The sequence below is a fragment of the Lontra canadensis genome, unplaced genomic scaffold, assembly GCF_010015895.1.
Source record: "Lontra canadensis isolate GAN:19392208 unplaced genomic scaffold, GSC_riverotter_1.0 scaffold9, whole genome shotgun sequence".
Classification (NCBI taxonomy): Eukaryota; Metazoa; Chordata; class Mammalia; order Carnivora; family Mustelidae; genus Lontra; species Lontra canadensis.
The window spans coordinates 5,773,608-5,796,803 of NW_022631003.1; the positions used below are offsets into that span (position 1 = coordinate 5,773,608).

Here is a 23,196-nt window from a genome sequence, read left to right on the forward strand (position 1 = left end):
GCTGGTGCATGTCACAAAGAATTATTTAATAAGGCTTTTTGCCCTGAATTATTGGCGATGTTCTCAGAAAGGCACACTACCAAAAGAACTTTTCTGGAATTACAAAAAAGAAAAGAAAGGAAAGGAAAAGAAAGAAAAGAAAAAAACAGCTGGTTCCGCTTGCAGTCTAGTTTCCAGGACTAACTGGCGTGCCATCTGCTCCCAGCATAGAGTGGTAACCATGGTTCACGTGTCACACCAGCGTGCGGTGTTAGGAAGTTTGCCCCAACAAGCCTGGACAACTTAGCTTCCGCGCAGGTTGCAGGGGGGAGGGGTGGCGGCAGCGGCGTCCAGAGTGCGTATATCGTTTTTTCCAAACTCCATCTGCTTTCCCCACCCCTGGCTGTGCCCGCGGTCTCCAGCGCGGCAAGCCGAGGGGACCGGAGCGGGCCTTTTACGCATAACAAAAGAGCCCTGCTCCTCCTTCTCCCGCCGCCCCGCTCCGCCCCCACCTTGGCTTCCCGCGGCCGCCCGGGCCAGCGTCCCCGACAGGAATTGGCTCCCGGGCCCGAAGTTTCCAGGTACCCGGAAGGGGGAGGGGGCTGAGGCGGCAACAATTGGGCGGGTGAGAGCCAAACGCGCGGCTCGGAGCGCCAAGACTCCGAGGGGCGGTGAGCCCGGGCCGTGCCGCCACGTGATTGGCCGGGACCGCCCCGCCAGCCTCCGCTGATTGGTGGATTCTCAAATTCGGTCTCAAGGCGCCAGAGGAGGTGTTTTAGCGGGGACTGCGATCCAAGGCTGGAGCGCTGGCGCTGCCCGGACACCGCGGGGTCCCAGCCAGCTCAGGGCACTCGGAGCGGGGATCGGCGCGCCTCACTTTCCCCGCCCGATGTCGCCGCCCGCCTGCTGATCGCCTCGTCCCGCTGGTCCCGCGCCGGTGTGGGGGTCGTGGAGGTCCCCAGAGGCAGGAAGCCTCCTCAAAGTGGGAGTAAGTAGCGTGCGGCCCTAAGCGCTGCGAGGAGGCGGGAATTGGGGGGAAAGGGGACACCCCCGCCCAGGCTGCCAGCCTGCCACCCCTCTCCCCTGCCGGCGGGGATCGAGGCATTTCTGCCCCCGGACCAGGCGTGCGTGGGGTGTCCTGGTTCCAGCTCTGCCTCCCGTGGAGCAGTAGAAGAGACATGTCTTTCCTCAGGATCTGAGGGGTTCATTGGAAGAGTTTATCCTTGGGGTCCGCTTGGAGGCCTGGGAAGGGGCTGCGCTAAAAGCTGAGTGGGTTTGGACTGGCGATCAGATTTCCTTCCCTCCCGCCCCCACCCCCCGATTCAAAACCCCCTCAAAGCCGAATTCCTCCCAGTTCTTTGCGCCAAAATTAACTGACCCAGGAGACCCTGTACTTTCTGACAGATTTGCCCTCCACTCTCCTGACTTGGTAACTTTGTTTTGTGCTGTTGCTCTTCATAAAAAATTACCATTTTTGTGTATTTCTTTTTCTATACAGGTTTTTAGTAGTTTCCAAGCACACTTTAAGTGTTCGTGTTCATTTCATGTGTGTTTTAGAGTTGGGGGGGTGGCTACATTCCTGGAAATTCCCAGGATGAGTTTAGGGAAGGGAAGTTCATGTTCATGGGCAAGTGATAGATATTTTTGTTGGAGGAGAAAACATCCAATTGTAAAATCATAATTGTGCTTTACAGATGGAGGTAAATTGTTTAACACTAAAAGACTTGATCAACCCCAGGCAGTCCAGACTAGATTTTGCAATTGAAGATGGGGAAAATGCGCAAAAGGTAAGTACACTTAAATACCTTAAAGCTCTAACATATTTAGGATGGTGGTGTCTTATTCAATAAAGTGTTCCAACATGCCACCCATACTTGTCTTTTAAACATAATAATTAGTTTGATGAACATTATAGAAATATCCTTTTTCTTTTGACAATGGAGACTTCCAAACCATTATTGTTGAGTTTCTCACTGATTTTGCAGTGGAAAGAGGCGAAGTTAAATGTAGTGTTGGAACCAATTTATATGAATCAAAGATGTGCTGGACACGGCAATTGAAAGTTTGTAATACTTATTTATAGCTGTCAAGAATGGAGTTAGCTAATGCTGAGCAGGAATGTTAAGCCTCAATTCCCAAAAAAATAGACCTTATACTGTAAATGCTGTATTATTAAAGTATGTGGAATGTTCTTTTGTACCAGTGATCGATCTCCTAGCGGCTGTTCCATTCCCCCAAAATTATGACCTGTGCCTCCTTTATATGGGGAGATAAAATGACTTGGCCCACTAGTGTACTCCGAATATTTGACAGTGCTGCTGCTGGTTTTGTACTAAGCCTCTCTCTCCCTTTTTGCACCCCTTGTGATTTTTAAGACCGTAGTTGTGTCTTCAAGAAACGTAATGAAATAAAGTGGCCATAGTAATGTCTAAGCTATCACTATTGCCACATCAGCACAGCTGCACTCACCATCCAGTGCCCTACTGAAAAGGTATAATAGCTCGTTAGCAAATGTCTAAGCATTTTTAGGCAGAAACCAAATAGATATAACAAACCCAGATATAGAAACTTTGCATACAAATCTGAGCATCACAACTTACTTGGGCACTGAACTTCTCTAGGTCTCTATTTTTAGGCTTAGTTAGCATCAACAGTGAAACTGCCTGGTGGAAAAACACCTGTTATGTAGACCTTTGAAGAATACTTGACGACTGTTTATTTGGATAGGTGTGCAATTGTATGTTTTTTGTAGATTGTTGTTCCTAGCATTCAAAATTTTTTTGTTGGGAGAAGTATGCCAAAACATTATTGTTTTCAAGAGGACTTTCTAAAAATTACCTAAGCTATATGAAGATGAAATGCCCAGACTTTAAAATGTAGATTGAGAGTTTTGGCTTTGGGAGTTTCAGAGCAAGACTTTTTGTTTTTCTTTATAATTTGGACGGAACAGCCTTGAAGGAATGTGTATACATTTATATAAAGCCTGAGTCAGTGTCCACTTCTTTCCTTCTGGGTCAGTGATTTTTTTAAGTGCCTTCAGCAAGGGCACTCTACTCTAGTTAGCATCAGTAAGGGCTATGTCCAGTTGAACTTTCCCATTTTAATGCGTGTGGAGAAGAACTCAAATTACTCAAAAGAGATTGGAAAAACAGTTAAAATGTTTGAAATGGAATGTATGAGCAGGGATTATTTCACCTCTCAAAGAGAAGGAAAGGAATGAGAACAGTGCTTCTGCCTGGATACGGGAGGGGTTTTGTCCTTTTTTCACTTTGCTTTGTAGTAAAGAAGGGATTTCTAGTGATGGCAAGAACATGGGAGTTGCAGTAACAGAGATCTGGGTTTGATTTCCTGCTCTGCCATTTATTAGCTCTGTAACCTTGAACTAATACATTTATTCAGTCACTCAATAAATATTTATGTTCTTGGTGCTGGGACACAGCGGTTTAGGTTTCCTCACCTCTCTCAAGCCTGTTTTTTTCTTCCGTAAATTAGAGCTAATAAATAGCACCTCCCTCTTTAGGTATTTGTAACCCAGTAATACATGCTGTTCACACTATCCTCAGTGGAACTGGCGACCCAAAGCCAAACAAGTCGTCCCTGCCCTTACCTGCGAGACTTTCAGGGTCTCAGATGCAAAACTAACCAACTGTACTGTGATTTGGTAAGTGCCATCATAGGAGCAGGCACGAAATGTTTGGCAAAATAAAGAAGGAAGAAATAAATTCACAGGGAATTCTGGGAGATTTGGGAAGGTTCACAGAGGAGTTAACATCTGGGCTAGGCCTCAGTGGCTGAGGACATTCAACCTACAAAAAAACAAGAGTGAGCGAGACGGACATTGTAGGCAGAGGAAACCACATGAGGTGTAGACATTCAAGAAATGCTCTAGATTTTCAGAGTGGCCAGAAGCTAGTGGTGTTGGATTGTTACTTGAAACCCTCTGAGAAATGACTAGTACAGTGTTTTGTGGGTCAGCTGGCATTTAGAGGATTTCTTTTTTGACTTTCTGCACATTGGTCAACAACTTTAAGTACTGTATTGTGCATGCATTTTCTTGCTACTTATGGAAAAATTTCTGTAAACATATAAGAGCTTTCAATTTCATTACCCAGGTTTACTGAGGCCAGTTATGAGAAATAAACCAGAGTCTCCTCTTAAGTTGTTTACAGCTCTTTTGGGGAAGACAAAAGGAAACAAATGGTTTGGCACACAGGGGTGAGCAGTAAGGATTAAGCTGTTGGGGTGTTTGGTGAAAGAGATAATGCCTCACAAGGGCTGGAAGGAAGGAATGCTAACTTAAGCAAGTATAGAGGAAGGGAACTGGTAAGGAGTGGAAATGAGCAGGTATGTTTGGAGAAAATACCCAGACTTGGTGGGCACAGGTTTTCCTTGGAGTTCATTCATAACTTTTTGGAGTAATTAAGAAAAAAGGTTAAGTTCAATTCGGAATATATCTATATTTGCTCCTGTGTGATTACAGGTAGATAAATATGTACAGGAGGCACTGGTTATCTGATTGTGGAATTCATGAAAAGTCCTAGCCAGATACAAACTTGGGAACTGTCAGGTTGGTTTTAAAGCCATGGACATGACAGTGGGTGAACTCTCCCAGAGCGAACAGAGAAGACTGAGGGCAAAGGTTTTAAGAGTGGAAAAAGAGGAACCAAGGAAGGAGACTGAGAAGAAATAGTCCAAGAAATAGGAAGAGAACCAAGAGAGAAAGTGTGCTATTTTAGACGGGCTGTGTGTTTTGTAGAGCAAAGAACAGTCAACAGTCTCAACCATGGCAGTGAGATCAAGTGAGGTGTTTTACTATTGAACTGGCCAGTGAGAGGTGACCTAGGTGAAAGCATTGGATCAGAAGAGCCTGGTGGTTTGAGGAACCCCGGGGAGATGGGTAGGGGCAAGCCCTTGGTGTGGATTATTCTAGAAAGTGTGCTCTGAAGCGAAAGAGAGTTATTGGTCGGTAGCTAGAAGGAGACACTTCCTAAGGTGTCATCTTTACAGTGAGTCCTAAAGCATAGGTAGGGTTTCTGTGGGCGAAGTTTCACTGAGAGCATTAAAGACAAAGTCATGGTGTAGGGCAGGTTTGAAGAAAAACAAGTGTACTATTTGGGTAAAATGTGGAATAGGCGTGAGATGGAACTGGAAAAGCAGTTGGCAAAATATTGCCAAGGTCTCTGCTCGGCAGGAAGCCTGCTTCCCCCCCTCTCTCTGTCTGCTTCTCTGCCTACTTGTGATCTCTCTCTCCCTCTGTCAAATAATTAAATAAAATTTAAAAAAAAAATAAAAAAGAAAAAAAAATATTGCCAAGGGCCTGGACAAGGCTGATCATCGTATATGTTATCTGAGGGACACGATCAAAACTGTGTCTGAGACACAAGCAGGACTCGAACCAAGATCTTCTAACTATAAAACCTCTCTCTGGCAGTGTACGGCAGAGTCAAAATTCTGGTGTAATTCATGATCACACACATCTGTAAAGCACTCACAAGTTACTTCTCCTATCCCACCTTCCCAGCACTTCTATGGCAAGTAAGCAAGGCTGTGTGGTCTCCATTTGCATATGAGAACTGGAGAGCCTGTTTCTTGGGTCACACTTCCCCAGGCCCTCTCTAGCCAAGGAAGGGGACTTCCTGCTCATCGCAGCTTAGATTTCCTGGCAGGCAGATCTGACATAGAGTCAGTGTACAGGAGGTATGTAGGGGGATTGTGGGGGTCCAGGCATGTGGGTGGAAGGGGAAGGCTGCCGAACTAGACAGAGGGAGAAGCAGATCTGTAATACAGTCTCAGGGGAGGTCTAGACTTAACCCAACTGGAAGTTCTAGGATGACCCCTCAGAGCCATCCCGAGTCATTCGTTTCTGAAGAGATCTCAGTGCCTCCCTGTGGCCACCACACAGCTGGGAAGCCTTGGTGGAAAGCCTTGGAGGTAGTTACTATAGTTGGAACCCCTCATTTTATTGATAAAGAAACTTAGGCCCAGATGGAACAAGCATTTTGTTCAGGATCAAAAAGATACAGAACTGAGACAAAAGCTACATTTCCAGATTCTAACTCCCTTTCCGCTTAACACGGTGTGAGGATTGCAGGCTAGACAGACGAAGCAGGGTCCGGTTAGGGTACAGTTGACTTTTTCTGCCCATCTGAGATCTCAGAATGCAAATGCACGTGGCATTTTTTTTCTTTTGATGTAGATGTATGCTACAGTCATAACCTAGCAGGTAACCTAACTCCCCTCCTGCTTTAAGTTTTACTTAAACTGTAGTGAAAATATATCAAAGTGTTAGAGGAAATAATGCATCTAAATTGTTCCTCCGTAGGGAAAAAGTAGGAGCTCATCATTCCTACAAGAATAGGTACCCTAGAGGCAGTACAGAAGGAGGGTGGATCTCTGGCCACCTCAGTGAGTCTGGGCCACACCCTTTACCACAGGGATACTTTTTGGAAAACTAGATAAACGAGGAATAGTGTTCTTTCAGCATCTGTAAGGGGCAAGGCGTTGTGCCAAAAATTGTGAGGAATGAGACACATGGAACTTGCTCCCTGACCTCCGGAAGTGCACAGTCTCGTTAATGAGTGAAGATATGCACCTGAGAAGTTAAATAGCAATATGACAGGCTATGTATCATATTAGCTCTGAGTGCCAGAATGAACAGGAATAAAGTATGGGACAGAGGGGAACAGGTAACAGCTACGTTTTATTGAGAGCTCAGTATCTGCCAGGAACTACTCTAATAACCCTTGAGGTTGGTATTTTTATGAACTTCATGTTCGGTGAAGAGAATTAAAATTCAGTGAAGACAAGTAGCTTGCCCGTGCTCACACTGCTGCTAAGTAGCAGAGAAGGTAAGCTATCCCAAGAGCCTGCCTGCAGAGCTCCTTCCCCATACTGCCTCTCCGTAGGTGTCAGTGAGGATCCAGGGCCTGCTGGGTACCTTTTGTGGGAGCTATGGTAAAGGTGACTTACCCCCAGTTTGCACCCAGGACAGGCTCATTTCTAGATGCAGGATTTCAGAAACTTCTGCTGTAGCCCTTTCTTGCCTCCCAATGACTTCTATACTGAATGAAGGTCATATGTGACCTCGGGCAAGTTATTTTACCTCTCTGTGCCTCAGTTTCTTCATCTGGGTCACAGGATTGGATGTAGAAAATAATAGCACCTAGGTCACAGGATTGGATGAGGAGGTAATCGATGTAAAGTACATAAAAGGGGGTGTGGCCCATAGGAAACATTTAATACTTTCCCCTCAGAGTTCCCTTGTAGAAGACTTCATCAGAACTGCACACTAGTAGGGATGTGTTAAGAGATGTGGATAGATGAAGTTTCCGGGCAGGCTGCTTACCACCTATGTGGTGGGAAATCATCGCCCTCATCCCCACCTCCCTTCCTTCCAGTGACATGAGGGCAGAGCCTCACCCTGGCCGGCTGGCAGCTTCTGCTGATCCAAGGAACCGGGGTTGTCCCTGCTAACACAAATTCCAGTTGCTCCCAGTCTTTTTTGCCTCTCTTCATATGCTGCTCATTTATAGGAAAGCACCTTTTTTAAACCACTGCCCAGCCAAAACGTAAGCATGCAGTAGCTGCAGAGTGACACGTGTATAGGAAAAGGAATGACGAATGTTTAACACATCTGCCTTCATCATTATGTGAGATACTATTGCCTGGAGGTGAATTCTGGTATAGACCGAGTAGAATCTTTCTGTTTTCAAAAGACAAATATTTATTTTAGGGGAAAAAAACTTGTTTTCATTGCTTGGTAAATGTGGCTTTCATATACCCAGTCCTTCATAATTGACTAAGGAACATATTGGATCCATCATTGATCTTTTCTTATAATTATCTAAGACAGTCTACTCAAAGTGTGGTCTGGGGGCACATTGCTAGTCCATAAACTATTACTGAACTGCAAAAAATTAAGAACAGAACTTGAATAATTATCATATGATCCCTCTGACATGAGGAATTTGAGAGGCAGGGCAGGGGGATTGTGAGGGGAAGGGAGGGAAAAATGAAATAAGTTGGGATTGGGAGGGAGACAAACCATAAGAGACTCTTAATCTCAGGAAACAAAAAGGGTTGCTGGAGGGGAGGGGAGGGAAGGTTAGGGTGGCTGGGTGATGGACATTGGGAGGGTATGTGCTATGGTGAGTGCTGTGAATTGTGGAAGACTGATGATTTACAGACCTGTACCTCTGGGGCAAATAATACATTATATGTTAATTTAAAAAATTGCAAAAAAAAAAAAAAAAAAAAGAACAGAACTTGAGTCAAATGCTTAGAAAGCTCTGTAGCAATCTGATCTTACCCCCTGTGGCATCTAAGCCTATGATCAAGGGTCTCTTCCCATTGAACAGGCTGTAGGTTGTTTGAGTGACAAACTCTAACGGTGAGTCACAGGTGGTGGAAGTGGCATGTGAGTCCTATGAAGTAAAATCACGTATTAGTATGTGGGAGTTTGGAAATAAAAAACCCTGGCCCTTCACCATGGATAGTTTGAAAAGCACTGCTCTAGGGGAATTACAGCCCTCCAGGTTGGTTTGACATGTGGCATTTCGTTGGATACTTTTCCATTGGTCCTACTACTAATTGCTGTATTAGCACCGGTGAACATTGAATGACAAAAGCATAATTGTACTGCACTAGTTCGTGCAAACTTGTAAATAGAGAAGCATTATGGACTCAACCCACAGTTGCCCTTATCATCCTCAACTATTATAAGCATCTACCAGTGACAGATACACTTATGACTTTGTTCACAGAGATGCATGAGAAGTATGTTTAGTAGTGGTAAATGACAGGCACCTGGGTGGCTCAGTCAGTTAAGCATTTGGCTCTTGATTTTGGCTCAGGTCATGATCTCGGGGTCTTGGGATCGATCCCCACATCAGGCTACAGGCTTGGCAGGGAGTCTGCTTGAGACTCTTTCCCCCCTTCCTTTGCCCTTCTCCCTGCTCTAAAATAAATAAATCTTAAATAAAATAAAATTTTTTTAAAAAGCAGTAGATGGTGATCATTTTCTCACTGAGCCCCTCTTGGATTCCACAAGTCCTTCTGTCTATTTTCATTAGTCCTAGCCTGATATTTTTCAGCCCTAAACATGGGGTCTCTTTGTACCTTCATGTCTTGGTGAATCATGGGAACAAAATGCTCTTAGCTTATACCTGCCCTTTCTGTTTCTCGCTAAAAGGTTTCTTTTCTTAAAATAGGAAAATATATTTGTTGATCGTTCAAGGATGGCCCCGAAGACTCCAATAAAAAATGAACCAATTGATTTATCAAAGCAAAAAATCTTCACTCCAGAAAGAAACCCCATTACTCCAGTTAAGCTTGTTGACAGACAGCAGGCAGAACCATGGACGCCCACGGCTAACCTGAAGGTGCTCATTAGCGCCGCCAGCCCTGACATAAGAGACCGGGAGAAGAAAAAGGGACTGTTCAGACCTATTGAAAACAAGGATGGTGCCTTTACAGACTCTTTGCAGGTAAACAGGCTATACTCTTCAGGCTTTATAGATTTTTTAAATTTTTACTTGATTATTTAAGTCATAGAATTCTCAATTCTTCAGTTACTATTGAGCCAAAAGCAGTACTAAACTACATGCTTTTTTTTTTATTGTTTATTTGTATATTCTTGCTATTGGGGTGATTTAATGGCATGTCAAATACCTGTAATGATAAAATTCCTTTAGGTAGGCAGTATCTTTCATCTACAAATCCCTGTTTTTTATAGATATCAAAATATATCAAAACTTAGTATCTTATTTGTAGCTAAAATGGAATTCTTACTCTGTCTCATTTTTTTCATATGAATGTTTTTTTCTCTTCTGTATGCTACTCCCTTGAGTACTCCTAGTACACATTTTAAAAATGACAATTATTTTTTTAAAAATAATTTTTTAATAATTAAAAAATAACAATTATTTAAACAAAACTATAATTTTGATTTAGTAAAGAAGCTTAGACTTTTTTTATTATGTTGCTACAAATTATAATTTTGCTCCTATTTTGAAGGCAATAGTGTATTTTAGACCTGGGAAATTTCATTGTTTTTATGTATGTTCAGTTCTTTGGTTTGGGGCCTTAAAGTTAAATCATCTTTAAGTTATCTGTCCTCTAGGGAACCAGAGCTATTGAATAAACAGCATATCTATATTTAAAAAAAAAAAAATCAGTGGTCAATAATTTTCAATCTCCCATCAAACTTCTCAGATTTGCTAAGAAAAGTCAGTTATTTCTCCATTTTCCTCCTTTTGGGGATTTTTCATGCTATAAATATTACCAAAATGAAGAAATTGGGACAGGAGAAGAGTAAAACATGTCCTGAATCTGGTTTTGGGTGCCAAAGATATTATGTACATAATAAGTATGTAAATATGTGTGTGTGTGTGTGTGTGTGTGTGTGTGTGTGTATGTAAGTATATATATATATAAAAGTATATTTTATATGACCAAATATTCTATCAAAGGTAATAAAGAATACATTTAAATAAGATATTCCTCAGTAATTTTTAAGAATGTAAAGGGATCCTATGACCCAAAAGTTTGAGGACTACCGTTCTAGGGTTTACATCTAGTAGTGAAATTATTAAGTCATTGGATACGCAAATATTTACAAAGTAATTGCTTTCCCAAGTATGTATGAACATTTATCAATCCACATTCTCCCTGACATTTGACACTGTCAAATTTATTAATTTCTGCCAACCTAATGGGTATACAGTTGTGTATTTTTGTAGTATTCATTTGCTTTTCCTTGGTTACCAATAAGGCTAAGTCTCTTTCCACATGTTTATTGGCCACAATGTTTTTTTCTTCTTCTGTGAAGTGTCTGTTCACATAATTTGCTGATTTTAGTTGGGTTCTTTTTCTCCATGCTGATGTATAAGAGTTTATTGTATATTCTTGAAAATAAACCTTTATCAGTTTAATGTGTTACTTTTCAATTTGGTGTATATCTTTTAACATGTTACTTGTTGTAATCAATTTTCCCTGAACTATTTACTCAGTCCTTCTTGTTCTCCCAAGTTGGCAGTGCTATCTCTGTCATCTGTTTCTTGGCTATCTTTTATTCCATTGGCCAATCCATGCATCCCTACACCAATAATATATTGTAATAAGCATTGGTATCAGGGAAAGCAAGACTCAACTTATTTTGCCTCAGAATATATGGGCTATTCTTCACCTTTTGTTTTTCCTTATATACTTCAGATTGGATTTTAATTGGAATTGCACTACATGTAGATTAATTTGAGAAGAATAAACCTGTTTATGGTAATGCACCCTCCTATCCATGAAGATAGTATATTTCTCTAAGTTTTAAGTGCATTTCTCAAAGATCTAAGTTTCAATATTTTATGCAAATAGACTTTTGCTAGAATTGTTCCTAAAAACATCACTCATATTGCTATTGTAAATAATGTCTTTTCATTTCATTGTTCTGTTACTACTGTATGGCAATACAAGTGATTTTTGAGATACATTGTTTTGCCTTTACAGCTACATTGCTAAATTTGCTCATTATTTTTAGTAATTTGTCTGAGATACTTTTGAGTTGTATATAAACAATCGTGTCTTCTGCAGAATGAAAGTTTTGCTTATTCTTTTCTAATCCCTTGCCTCACTTTCTTTTTCTTGTCCTCATGCACTGACTAGGATCTTCAATATGGTGTTGAAGAAGAGCAGTGATAATGGGCATCCTTATCATTTTTCAGATTTTAAGGGAATGCTTCCAAGATTTTCCCATTAAGACATGTGTTTGCCATTGGATTTTTTTAATGGATACACTTTTTATTGAAGAAGTTCTCCATTTCTAGTTTTTAAGGCATTTTTGAAAATTATGAATGGGTATTAAATTTAGCAAATGCTTTTTCTGAAAGCCATTGAGAAAATCATATCACTTTTCTCCTTGAATCTGTTCACTGAAAAGCCTTTTACTTTCTCAGGCTTTAATTGAGCCTTTTTCAAATGTGGGTTGATGAAACAAGGATACTACTCAGGGTACTTGCCATAAGAAAGAATAAGGAGTAAGACTTAGCTGCCCTTGTTCAGTTCCATTTACCCTTAGTCAGTTGTTAAAAATAAAACACTGGTGACACAATGCCGGCCAGTGGATCTCAGCCTTTTATGTCAGGAGGAATCACCCAAGATCTAGATTCGGATACATCAGGTCTGGGATACGGCCTGAGACTCTCCATGCTCCTGGTGATGCTAATCTAGTGAGCACATTAGTAGTGAGGGTGTAACAAGTGATAAACAACTTCATTTTTCACTTTTTAAGTTTTTAACCAAAAGACTCACCTTCAAGTTTCAAAGGAGAAAAAATTCAGCCCAAAGAAAACAATCAGTAAAACATCAAGAAAATTGGATTAGGAAATGTATTTTAACCAAAATCTAGCATGATACGAACTGAGATGTCTCCCTCACTTTGCTAATAACTCTCATTTCTCTATACATTTACCTTGCATTTTTCATACAATTTCTCTATTAGGATGTTAAGTATGACATCTCTCCCCTCCCTTTTGTCTGCCCTTTGTAGCTTGATGTGGTTGGGGACAGTGCTGTGGACGAATTTGAAAAGCAAAGGCCAAGCAGAAAACAGAAAAGTCTGGGACTCCTGTGCCAGAAGTTTCTAGCTCGCTATCCAAGTTATCCCTTGTCAACTGAGAAAACAACCATCTCCCTAGATGAAGTTGCTGTCAGTCTTGGTATGTATCATCAGATTACCTGCAGTCCTATCTGTAGTCACAGTGGGAAACCAGTTTCCTTGGGCAGGCTGAAGTCTTCAGATAGCTTCTCATTAAGCAAAGGGTGGGCTCCGAACGGTAAGGATGAAGCCGAGCTGCCTCCTGTCATCAAATTTCTCATCCTTATGCATAGGATTCCAGGGAGTCTTCTGGGCCTGAGGGTCAAACAAAAATTGGGTTTTTTTTAACCTTATAAAATATTTGTATAAAAAGACTCACACTAAAAATTAATATCACATTTTTAATTTCAGATTATTTCAGACAGACAAAAAACACTTAAAAATGCCTTGGTCTTTATTTTTAATAATGCTTCTAAGAGTTCAGACCTGGTATTATTTGTTACCAAACAGGATTTGAGAGCAAGACCATTATGTTTGAAGCCATATACTAGCATATTTCACAGCAAGCCTGAAAAAACGAGGAAAAGCACATCTGGACATAACTCAAATAGCTAAACCTCATAACAAAGAGGAGTGCATGTGTTCACATGGCTTTGGTGTGTGTGACGTGCAGTGGTGTATGGGCTCTAGATACGCAGACAGCCGCTCAGAATAGAGACCCCTAGTGGACATGGATTGCAGTTCGTCTCAGAGTAACATTGTTGACAATCTTTAATAAGCAGAAATCACAGTGGTAGAGGTTGTCCCCTTAAAAAACAAGGAGGTTGTACATACAGAAAAAAATAAAAAATCAACTAAACAGGCTACATGATAGGTTATATTTTTAATTTGGGTTTTTTTTTTTATTCTCTTTCTTCCCATAGCCCTGAGAAATGTGTCCTGTTAGATGATTGTCAATCTGAATTATTCAAACTGATGGCTAAAAACATTTTGGTTACCAGATACTGAGATAATGAGAAAGCAATAGGTTATGATAGAAAGACCATGGATTGGGCTTTGGGTCAGATGGGGTTGGATTTGAAGCCCAGTTCTCCAATTTACAGGCCCTGAGAGCTTTAAAAAAGGTTAATTAACCTTTTCCTGTCTATAACAGAAGGATCATAGCGCCTTGCAGAAACTTAGCAAAGTTGGGGTAATATCAACAACATGCCTAACTCAGGGCCTAGCATGGATAATGCTACTCTTATGTGGAATAATTTCTACTCCGCTCTTATTAGAGCTTCCTCTGCCCTCCCCAAATTGTCCTCTCAACCTCTAGGATAAGCAAGCATGGTGTCTTGGTTGGGGAGCCCAGAAGTAGAGCACAGTATTTCGCATCGGTGCCAATGAAACAAGAAGGGGAAGGTGACCCAGTTGGATAGAGGCTTAGGATACACCCATTCGAGGTACAGGTTCCTAGAAACTAGTCTTAGAGAGGGTGAGAGTAAAACAATAGCACACAGTGTCCTTCTCACTGGGGTTCATGAGGCCAGCTTCCATCCTGTACCAACTTCCAGCCAGGGACCTTGAACTGATATCAGTGGGAAGACAAGAGCTTGGATGTTGGAAGGCTTTGTTACAGATCTGGGGGTGAGAGGGATCAGACAGGAAACGGGACTCCTGCTCTCATGTGAGCTACAGATGCCTGTGTTATGGCTGGTTAGGGCAGAATTCCAGAGATTTTTACAAACAGCTTCCAAATGCCTCACGATCACCCAGACCTGCCAAATGACCTTGCCCTCTGTCTTCCTGTGATGTCCAAAAATGGGGTCCCTTCTTGGAAGCTATTTCAGTGGCAACCATTTCTTGGGGTTGAGTCTAAATTCCCTGGTCTAACCCAGGTCACAAGCTCTAAGACCATATGTTAACCAAGAATGTTCAGAGCATTTCAGTCGCATCATTTCCCAGATTGTGGTCCCATGTAGATTTGACATGGATATTACAGGTAAGAAGTTAAAGAACTAGGGGCGCCTAGGTGGCTCAGTCAAGTAAGCATCCAACTCTTATTTTTGACTCAGGTCATAATCTCGGAGTGGTGGGACTAAATTCCAGGGTTACTTCTAATCCAGCCAGTCTGACCTCAAAGCCCCTGGGCTTAACTGCTGTACGTATTTTTGGTAAATGTGATAGACAGCTCTTTTGAGTGTTGGGAAAGTGGGTAGACAATTGATGAACTCTACACTCAGCAGGGAGTCTTCTTGGGATTCTCTCCCTCTGCCCCCCACTCCCCGCTTGAGCGTGCTCTCTCTCAAATAAATAAACTCATTAATAAAATCTTTTTTTAAAAAAAAGAAGTTAAAGAACCAGGAGTGACTTTAGTAAATGGATAATAGCACAGCCTTAGACTTGAATTTATTGGGCTGAGAGATGTTCTCAATTATCTCCCTCGAGGACTCAGGGAGTGGTAGTGACCATTAAATCCTTGGGGAGGCATAACTAATGCCATGACCAGGATTAATAGGATTGTGTTGATCCAAAAGAAAAGGAAGGCTGGGTACCAGGAAATACCTTCCCAACAGAGCGAGCCCCAGAGTAACCCAAAGATCTTGAGACCTGTGAAATGGGACTTTTTAGTGTCCCAGCCTGTGGGCAGTTAAATAGTCCAGATTGAAAAGATGATTATCTAGGCAGGCAGCTGCCAGTGTGACTTTTATCAGCACCACCTATTAAACACCCATTGTACATCTTAAACATTCATCTCACCCTCCAAGTGGTCAGAATCTTCCTTTACTTTCCCCTTTTTACGATGTCTATACACTAGATGGAGAGGAAACAGTTTGTATCTAATACAAAATAACAAAACAGCCCAGCATATGGCTGGCCCTGGGGTGTCTCAGTTGCATTCACATGACATTTCTAATGGGAAGGTTTATAGACTGTTACACTCTAAACAAGATGTGTTAATATATGAAAACAGACTGGAATAGAAAACCAGGCAGATCTGGACAAGGGGCTGCTCACGGCCCTTGCCAGCACCTTCCAGCAGGCATCTGGCACTGAAGCCTGAGCTTCTAAGGGTGAAGAACCTTTCAGGGTCAGGAGCCAAAATGTTCTGGTTGACTGAGAAATGTGTCTTCATGCATAGGAAAGAATTTCACTTCACCTCTGAAGTTTTCATCATAATTTGGTCAGTTTTTTTCTATTAAATCTTAGAAGGGCCAGAAGCTATGTTCACTGAGTCTGCTCTGATTATAGAACAGCTTCTGGCAAGTGAGCAGAAAGAGGGCATCTTTGTAGCTGGACCAGTTTTCTGGGAGCTGCCTGGAGGCTTTTGTTATGGGGACTTAGAGGAGAGCAAAGGAGCCAGTGGGTTCCAAAAGCCTAAGGGTCTGTTGCACAACAGGCTGAGGCAGAGGAGGTTTTAAAATCTGTTTCTACTGGTGACGTCTCAGGCTAGCAGGGATTTGGGGTATTTCCGATGCTGCAGGAAGTATTTACAAAATAGTATACAAACAGTAGATAAAATTGACACCCTGTTGTAGACCGTGTACGTTTATGGCCACATTTAATCCTCATCACCTTATGAGATAAATACTAAGGCACGGAAAGACGAAGTGACTTCCAAGGATCACACAACTACTAAGAGATAGAGCAGGGTTGCTTCTAATCCAGGCAGTCTGACCTCAAAGCCCCCAGGCTTAACTGTAGTACATATTTTTGGTAAATGTGATAGACAGCTCTTGGGAGTGTTGGGAAAGTGGGTAGACAATTGATGAACTTCATGGTCAGCCTGAATTGTACATGAAGAGTCTCTGTGCTTTACCGCTGGGCTGTTGGGCCCAAATGCCCCTGAATGGGAATGGAGGGACAGGTATCAGTGGCCAAGATGAACAAAAGGAAACTCGTATGTTATTCAGCCATGGCTGTAGCTTCCTCCAGCAACTTGAGAAGGGTGCCCAAGCTCTTGACTCCTCAGTTTCCAAAATAGGAAACAAAATATTTGCCATCTGTTTTCCTAACCGGGCCATTAAGAGAGTTAACAAGATCATTATTTCACATCGTTCAAACTCCGGGAAAGGCTAGAATTGTCCAAATGAGGTATCATGCATTGGACACAGTTTATTTTATAGTCTGCATAATTAGGAATACAAGTCCAAATCAACCAGTGTTCATCAGGCATCCATCAGACACTTTAGTACATGTGGTGCTCAGTCCCACCTGTTTAAACATGCTGAAATGGTGGCGTGGCTTACCTAACAGGTCCAAAGAAACAATATACTACTGTTTATGTAATAGAGATGGAACTATCGTCCATGTCTGGGTAGATGTTTTATCCTAGCACTTGCTAAGCCTTGGATTCCAAGAATAAGAAAGAAAAATAATTCCTGTTGCTTGTATCCTAAGAGGTTGAATTTTTAGAGCATCTGCACTGGCTGGCCATTATACAGGGCACCATGTAAATTAGTTTACAGACAGGGTCCAGGCCCTCAAGGAATTTTTACTCGAAAATGTTTGCCTGCATGACTGTCAGCTTCTATTTCCCAAACAGGCGTTGAAAGGAGACGTATCTATGACATTGTAAATGTGCTGGAATCACTGCATCTGGTCAGCCGGGTGGCCAAGAATCAATATGGCTGGCATGGCCGGCAGAGCCTGCCAAAAACGCTGAGGAGCCTCCAGAGACTGGGAGAGGAGCAAAAATATGAAGAACAGATGGCCCATCTCCAACAGAAGGAGCTAGATCTGATGGATTATAAACTAGGAGAACGTAAAAAAGACGGCTGTCCAGATTCTCAAGATCAACAGCTATTGGATTTCTCAGAACCCGACTACCCCTCTTGTGAGTGCACTGGAACCACACAAGTAACGGCCAAGAGGGAGGGATGGTCTCTTCCGTAGAAACTCACTGCTAAGGTGGGGAGTGCCAGACTGACAGCCCTGGAGGGAGATGCCCTCCGATTTGATCTACTGAAGAAAGGGAGACAGATGGCTCCCTGACTGGGCTTCCCCCTCAGCCTCACTTCAAGCCTGTCTAGTGGCAGTTTGTTTGGTATTGGGTATGTTTGGACCAAAGATCGCGGACAGTGCTCCATTTCAGACTGACGGCCCCATGCTGATGTCTGTTTGTGAGCCTTTAAGGAAATTTTGCTCTGAAAGAAGCTATCTTTTCAGAGAATTCAATTTTTTTTACTTAGAGTAGATTACTTAGAAAAGAACCCCGTTTGAAGAACATGCTGATAAGAAAGATAGATAATCTCTCCTGTCATCTGATGCAGCATTTTTTAAATGTATGTCTCCATTATTCTTCCCCATCGGCTCCTATGTATCCTCTCCCTGTTGTTACCATTGATCTCCATCATTCTCACCCTGTTCCCCATTGCTAAGACGATAAAGTACAAGTGGCAATCCCGTTTCACTTGCAAATATAACAGGAATGGAAATGTGGGCCTGATTTTCATTAGATTTACTGCCTCCTGCTTTTTAGCACCACCCCTGAGCCAGTTCTTATCCTAATAACCAGAGGAGACAGCCATCTGTCAGGGATGGTTTGCCTGCCTTCGACAGCAGCACACGTCTGATCAGTGTTTCGTATTCATTTCTAGCTTATTTCTTTCCTTCCTTCTGAAAAGCAATGGCAGGGCCGAGTGCCTACTGTGTTTCAGACAGTCAAATTATTGTAGGCACAGAGAAATAAAAACAAGTGTTCTCACCCTTAAGGGAGAAGTTGATGTTCTGAAAACAGTCCCTGAAGTCTACCCTCTCCTATTTTCCTTCCCCATTAATCTTTTCAAAAAGTTGCTTCAGGAAAACTACCTCATGGATTGTATATTCTATGAAGTGGGAGTATAAAGCATGATGAGTGGTTTCAATTATGCGTTTCAGAGTTTATGCCTACTGGAGAGGAGTTGCACAGGCCATTAGAAAATCCATCTCGGGGCACCTGCGTGGCTCAGTGGGTTAAGCCTCTGCCTTCGGCTCAGGTCATGATCCTGGGGTCCTGAGATCGAGCCCCGCATCGGGCTCTCTGCTCAGCAGGGAGCCTGCTTCCCCCTCTCTCTCTGCCTGCCTCTCTGCCTAATTGTGATCTCTCACTCTCATAAATAAATAAAAAATCTTTGAAAATCTATCTCACTTCTTCGGGCACCAGGCTGCCTACAGGTAGAGCTTGCGACTCTTGATCTCAGAGTTGTGGGCTGGAGCCGCACATTGGACATAGAAATTACTTAAAAAGGAAAGAAAAAGATGTCCATCTCATTTCTTTACCAGCCACCTCTTTGTGATGTGTGTCCAGTAAGCTTCTGCCTGTTACCAGAGTGATCTTTGCATCTGCTATTAGAGTTCGCAGTTCTGGCAAACCCCAAGTACCGTCTTTCATGTGGTAAATTATATGTTTTGATGCTTTTGTTTCATTCCCTTTGTAGCATCTGCAAACAGTAGAAAAGACAAGTCTCTGAGAATTATGAGCCAGAAGTTTGTCATGCTGTTCCTCGTGTCCAAAACCAAGATTGTCACTCTCGATGTTGCTGCCAAAATACTGATAGAAGAAAGCCAGGATACCCCGGACCATAGTAAATTTAAAAGTAAGTTATCTTCACCTAAAATGACTTATCAGTACAAAAAGGGTGGGAGTTCATGTGTTGATATTTTCTGCCTCTGAGATTGGAAAAAAAATTTTTTTTTCTTAAGAAGTGCAGTCTTTCCTGTACTCGTAAAGGTTCTTGAACGGTGCTGTGAGAGGTAAGTTAGTAAATACCAGAATTCCCATTAAAGTTCTGTCAGATGCCTTGTCCTCAGCAGTCAGGGGATGGTGGAAGCAGAATGCCATCACACAAATGCAGGTCAGGGAGGGTGTAAGATACTTTGCATTTCTCTTTAGTATCGCTGCATCCAAGACGGAATGTCTGAGTTTTCTTTCCCCTTTTTTCCTCACCCCCTGCCTACTCTTCTGATGGGTGGAGATGAAAGTTGTCTGCAGGTAAGAACCAGAGGAATGACCAGGGTAGGGCAGGGGTGGTGGGACAGAGCTACTGGGCAAAGAGAGAGTTTCTGAGTTTCACAACCAGGGCATCTTCTTTTCCTGTCAAGCCTCGGTGAAGCCAAATACCCTCGGCCACCAGAAGCCCTTTCAAGCCCTGGGAAGCCATGAGCTCAGCTTTCTCTGCATTTTCTGTTTCCAGTGTAATTATAGCCAACCTGTGGGAGAAATGAGTAGATAAAATTCAGCTCTATCAGGATTGGGAAGAAGGTTACATCTGGGGTGAACGTTTGATGTTTCTGAACCATAATCACAGCTCCTTTGCTTGATCTTAGCCCAAGGTCAAGTGGGTTTCCTACCTATAAATCAATTTCTTGAATAGAAATTACTTTGCGGGCATTGCCCTGCCTGTCGAATGCCTTACCACCCCTGCTGAATTTCTCTTCTAGTACCTGCATTTTCAAATGTCTCTCCCCAGACTTCCTAAGACTCAGGGAATGCCCATCCCACCCCTCCCCCACTAGGCAGCCAGACACTAGGATTCAGGTGAGGAGCTGCCTGTCGTTGGCACAGCTGAACCTCATCACCATGACCCCAAACCCTCTTGTGTGCCCCGTAGTGCAGCCTCAAAGGAAGCTCTGGGGCATCCCAGAGCTTTTTCACATCCCAGTCATTTTCACAGCCCAGCTGCCTGCTCGAGCTGGTGCCACCACCTCCTGCTGGGAGAAACTCAGAGCAAGCTTTTGACATGCCACATAGCAGAATTACATTCACTAAGCCTTTAATTACAGCCCCTGTCCCTTCCTTGGTGTTTTTGCCATCTCGGCGCTCCCTGCCTGTCACCAGGTGCCTCTTACAAGGGCTGTGAAGTTGTGGAAGAGGGAAGACACACTGACCTTCCCTTAGAATGTGTCTTTGGACACATCAGATACATAAATCCCAGGTAACTGCACGACAGAGCCGTCGGCCTCTGCTGCACCCCGCTGCTTTCTGCTGGAGGTTTATATGGTGGCTGAGGAAAGTGACCTGTCACATCAACTAAAATATAGTGGTGTCACAGACAGCGTGACTGTAATTGTGTTTTATATCTTTAAGCAAAGGTACGACGCCTCTATGATATAGCCAATGTTCTGACCAGCTTGGCTCTAATAAAGAAAGTGCACGTGACAGAAGAGCGAGGCCGTAAACCAGCCTTCAAATGGATCGGGCCTGTGGACTTCAGTTCCAGTGGTAAGGTCGGGTGGTTTTTTGAGGCATCTCTTTTATTTGCAATCCCCAATTCCTGTTCCAACTCATGCATCTTCTACACAGTGAGATTGATCTTCATTTCCCATAACCCACATCACATTCAAAATTAGTCTAATGGTATCCCTTGAAACAGTGAAAGTTTGTCTGTAAGTGGTGTGTGCCACAGCCCACATCCCGCTGGAAGGGAAGTCCTGAGAGCTTTTGACGTGGGAGTTTCTGTAACTATAAAATTATAGCTCATTAGCCTTTTTTCATTTTATTCCAAAGCTCCTGGAAGTTTGGGCTTGAGGATTAAAAATAACCCTTCTTATGAACTCTGGTGGTTTCCATACCAGCAGAATAAAGCATTATTTTTCTTTGAAACTCCAGGTAATGTAAAAATTGTATCAGTTACTATCACAAAACGAGTATGTGGTAAAGATGGCTTCTATATATGGTATGGATGTAATGAACACATCTTTGGTAATTTGTTTAACAGGTTACAAATGTCATAATTACACTAAACTAGAGCGAAAAGGGTATTCTCCTTATTTGATGGATAATATCTGAGCGACTGGGGACTAGATCCTACTGTACCAGCTACTTTACATACAGCTATGCCTTCTGGAAAAAAAAAAAGCCATTAAAGTTATTTTTAAATTACCCTTCCAATTTTGGTATTAGAGGCATAAATTCCTGCCACTTAACCCAGGCTTATAAAAGATATAGCTCTCTACCTCGCTTAGAACACATTATTCACTTAGGAGCTAGATGAAACCACTTAAAATCAAGTATAACTAATTCAACCCAGCGAGTACTTACAGCATGCGGACCGTGCTCCGCTACTATACTAAATGCCAAGAGAGATTTAAAGACGTGTATGACACCATCCCCGCCTGCATGAATTCTACACCTTTGCCATTTTCCAGTCCTCTGGCTTTGGCTTCTATTCTTTTCACCTGTGAAGCCCTCTTCTTTTCGACATGTAAATATTCCACTCAATTTTCAAGATCTGGCTCAATGTCAACTCCTCCAGTTTTCCCTGGTCACCCAGAGCAAAGACTGTCTCTTCGGAGCTATTGTGATTTAATATTGTCCTGTTGTACTCAGGGAGGTTGATACGTCTTGCCATCGTTATCCCCCCGCCCCACAGCTCTACACATTTGAAACCAGACGAGGTCTGTTTTGTTTGTTTGGTATGTTCTTTTTTTGAATTTTTAACAACTATATGAAGATATAATTTTGCATAAGATATGATTCATATAATCCATCAATTTAAATTTAGTGCAGAGTTGTGCAATCATCACCGCAATTACTTGGAAAACAAAGTCACAGTCCCCAACAGAAACCTTGTACACATTAGCACTTTCCACTTCTTCCCAACCTCTCCCTTCCAGCACCAGGAAAATAATTAATATATTTCCATCTCTATAGATTTACCTATTTTAGAGATTGCCTATAAATGAATCATACAATATATGGTCATTTGTGACCAACTTCTTTTACTGAACAATATTGTTAAGGTCCTTCAACATTAGAATGTGTGTCCTTACCTCCTTGCTTTCCATTGTGGAATACCACACTGTTGTATGGACATGCCACATTTCTTCATTCAGCAGTTGATGGACATTTCGATTTTTTCCACTTTTTGGCTATTGTGAATGACGCTGCTTTGAACACTGATGTGGAAGTTTTGATATGGACATCTTTTGCATCTCTCACCGGCATATCTAGGGGTGGAAGTGATGGCTCATATGGTAGCACTATGCTTAACATTTTAAGGAATTATAAGGAATGTTAGGGGGAAAAATTTAAGGAATTAACATTTAAGGAACTGTTTTCTGAAGAGGTAGATTCCTAATGAGTTAAAAGCAGACTTGGTCTTTATTCATCCATGATTACCTGTTAGACCCAGATCAGTGCTTTTACTCACTTTTGTTGATTATGAGCTCCTACTGAAGGTGTAATTAGCATACATTTGAAAATTAGAGAACAATTAAGCAGTACACATGGTGGTCCTGGCTCTTTGGGAATTCAGAGAGGATATGAGTTACGTTTTAATGGACAAGACTGTTAGGTTTTGGAGGGAAGGAGAGCTTTTCAGTTCAAGGAACAGACACCTAAAAACAAATTTGGTGTGTGTTTAGAGAACAATCGCCCTGATTTAAGTGGAGGGCTGGGGATAGGGAATAATGAAACATAAAAAGTGATTGGTTGGGACCACATTTTGGAAGCCTTCAAAATAAACCCAGAAGTTTGTCCTAAATGTAACAGGCAGAAGTGACGAGGGATCTTTAGATAGATTAAAGGAGAAGAGGGACTCAAAAGTGGTAGTGTCACTGAAGAAACTAGGTAGCCAGGGAACCGAACTGGTGTTGAGGAGTCAGGAATTAAGGGATTTGTGTAACCACAAGGATAACAGCCAGAACAGTTCTGCTCTGAGAAGGGG

At 42.3% G+C, this 23,196-nt stretch overlaps 1 protein-coding gene across 1 annotated transcript in view; it reads left to right on the forward strand.

Annotated features, from left to right (window-relative positions):
• The first annotated feature begins 792 nt into the window (after positions 1-792).
• E2F7 (E2F transcription factor 7) overlaps positions 793-23,196 on the forward strand; it is a 36,536-nt gene continuing 14,132 nt past the window's right edge. Inside the window, exons 1-7 of the mRNA XM_032854719.1 lie at positions 793-967; positions 1,674-1,766; positions 9,189-9,464; positions 12,518-12,686; positions 17,094-17,384; positions 18,967-19,125; positions 20,616-20,750. Coding sequence (XP_032710610.1) covers positions 1,674-1,766; positions 9,189-9,464; positions 12,518-12,686; positions 17,094-17,384; positions 18,967-19,125; positions 20,616-20,750 — 1,123 coding nt within the window. The 5' untranslated portion in view covers positions 793-967. The remainder of the gene's footprint in view (positions 968-1,673; positions 1,767-9,188; positions 9,465-12,517; positions 12,687-17,093; positions 17,385-18,966; positions 19,126-20,615; positions 20,751-23,196) is intronic.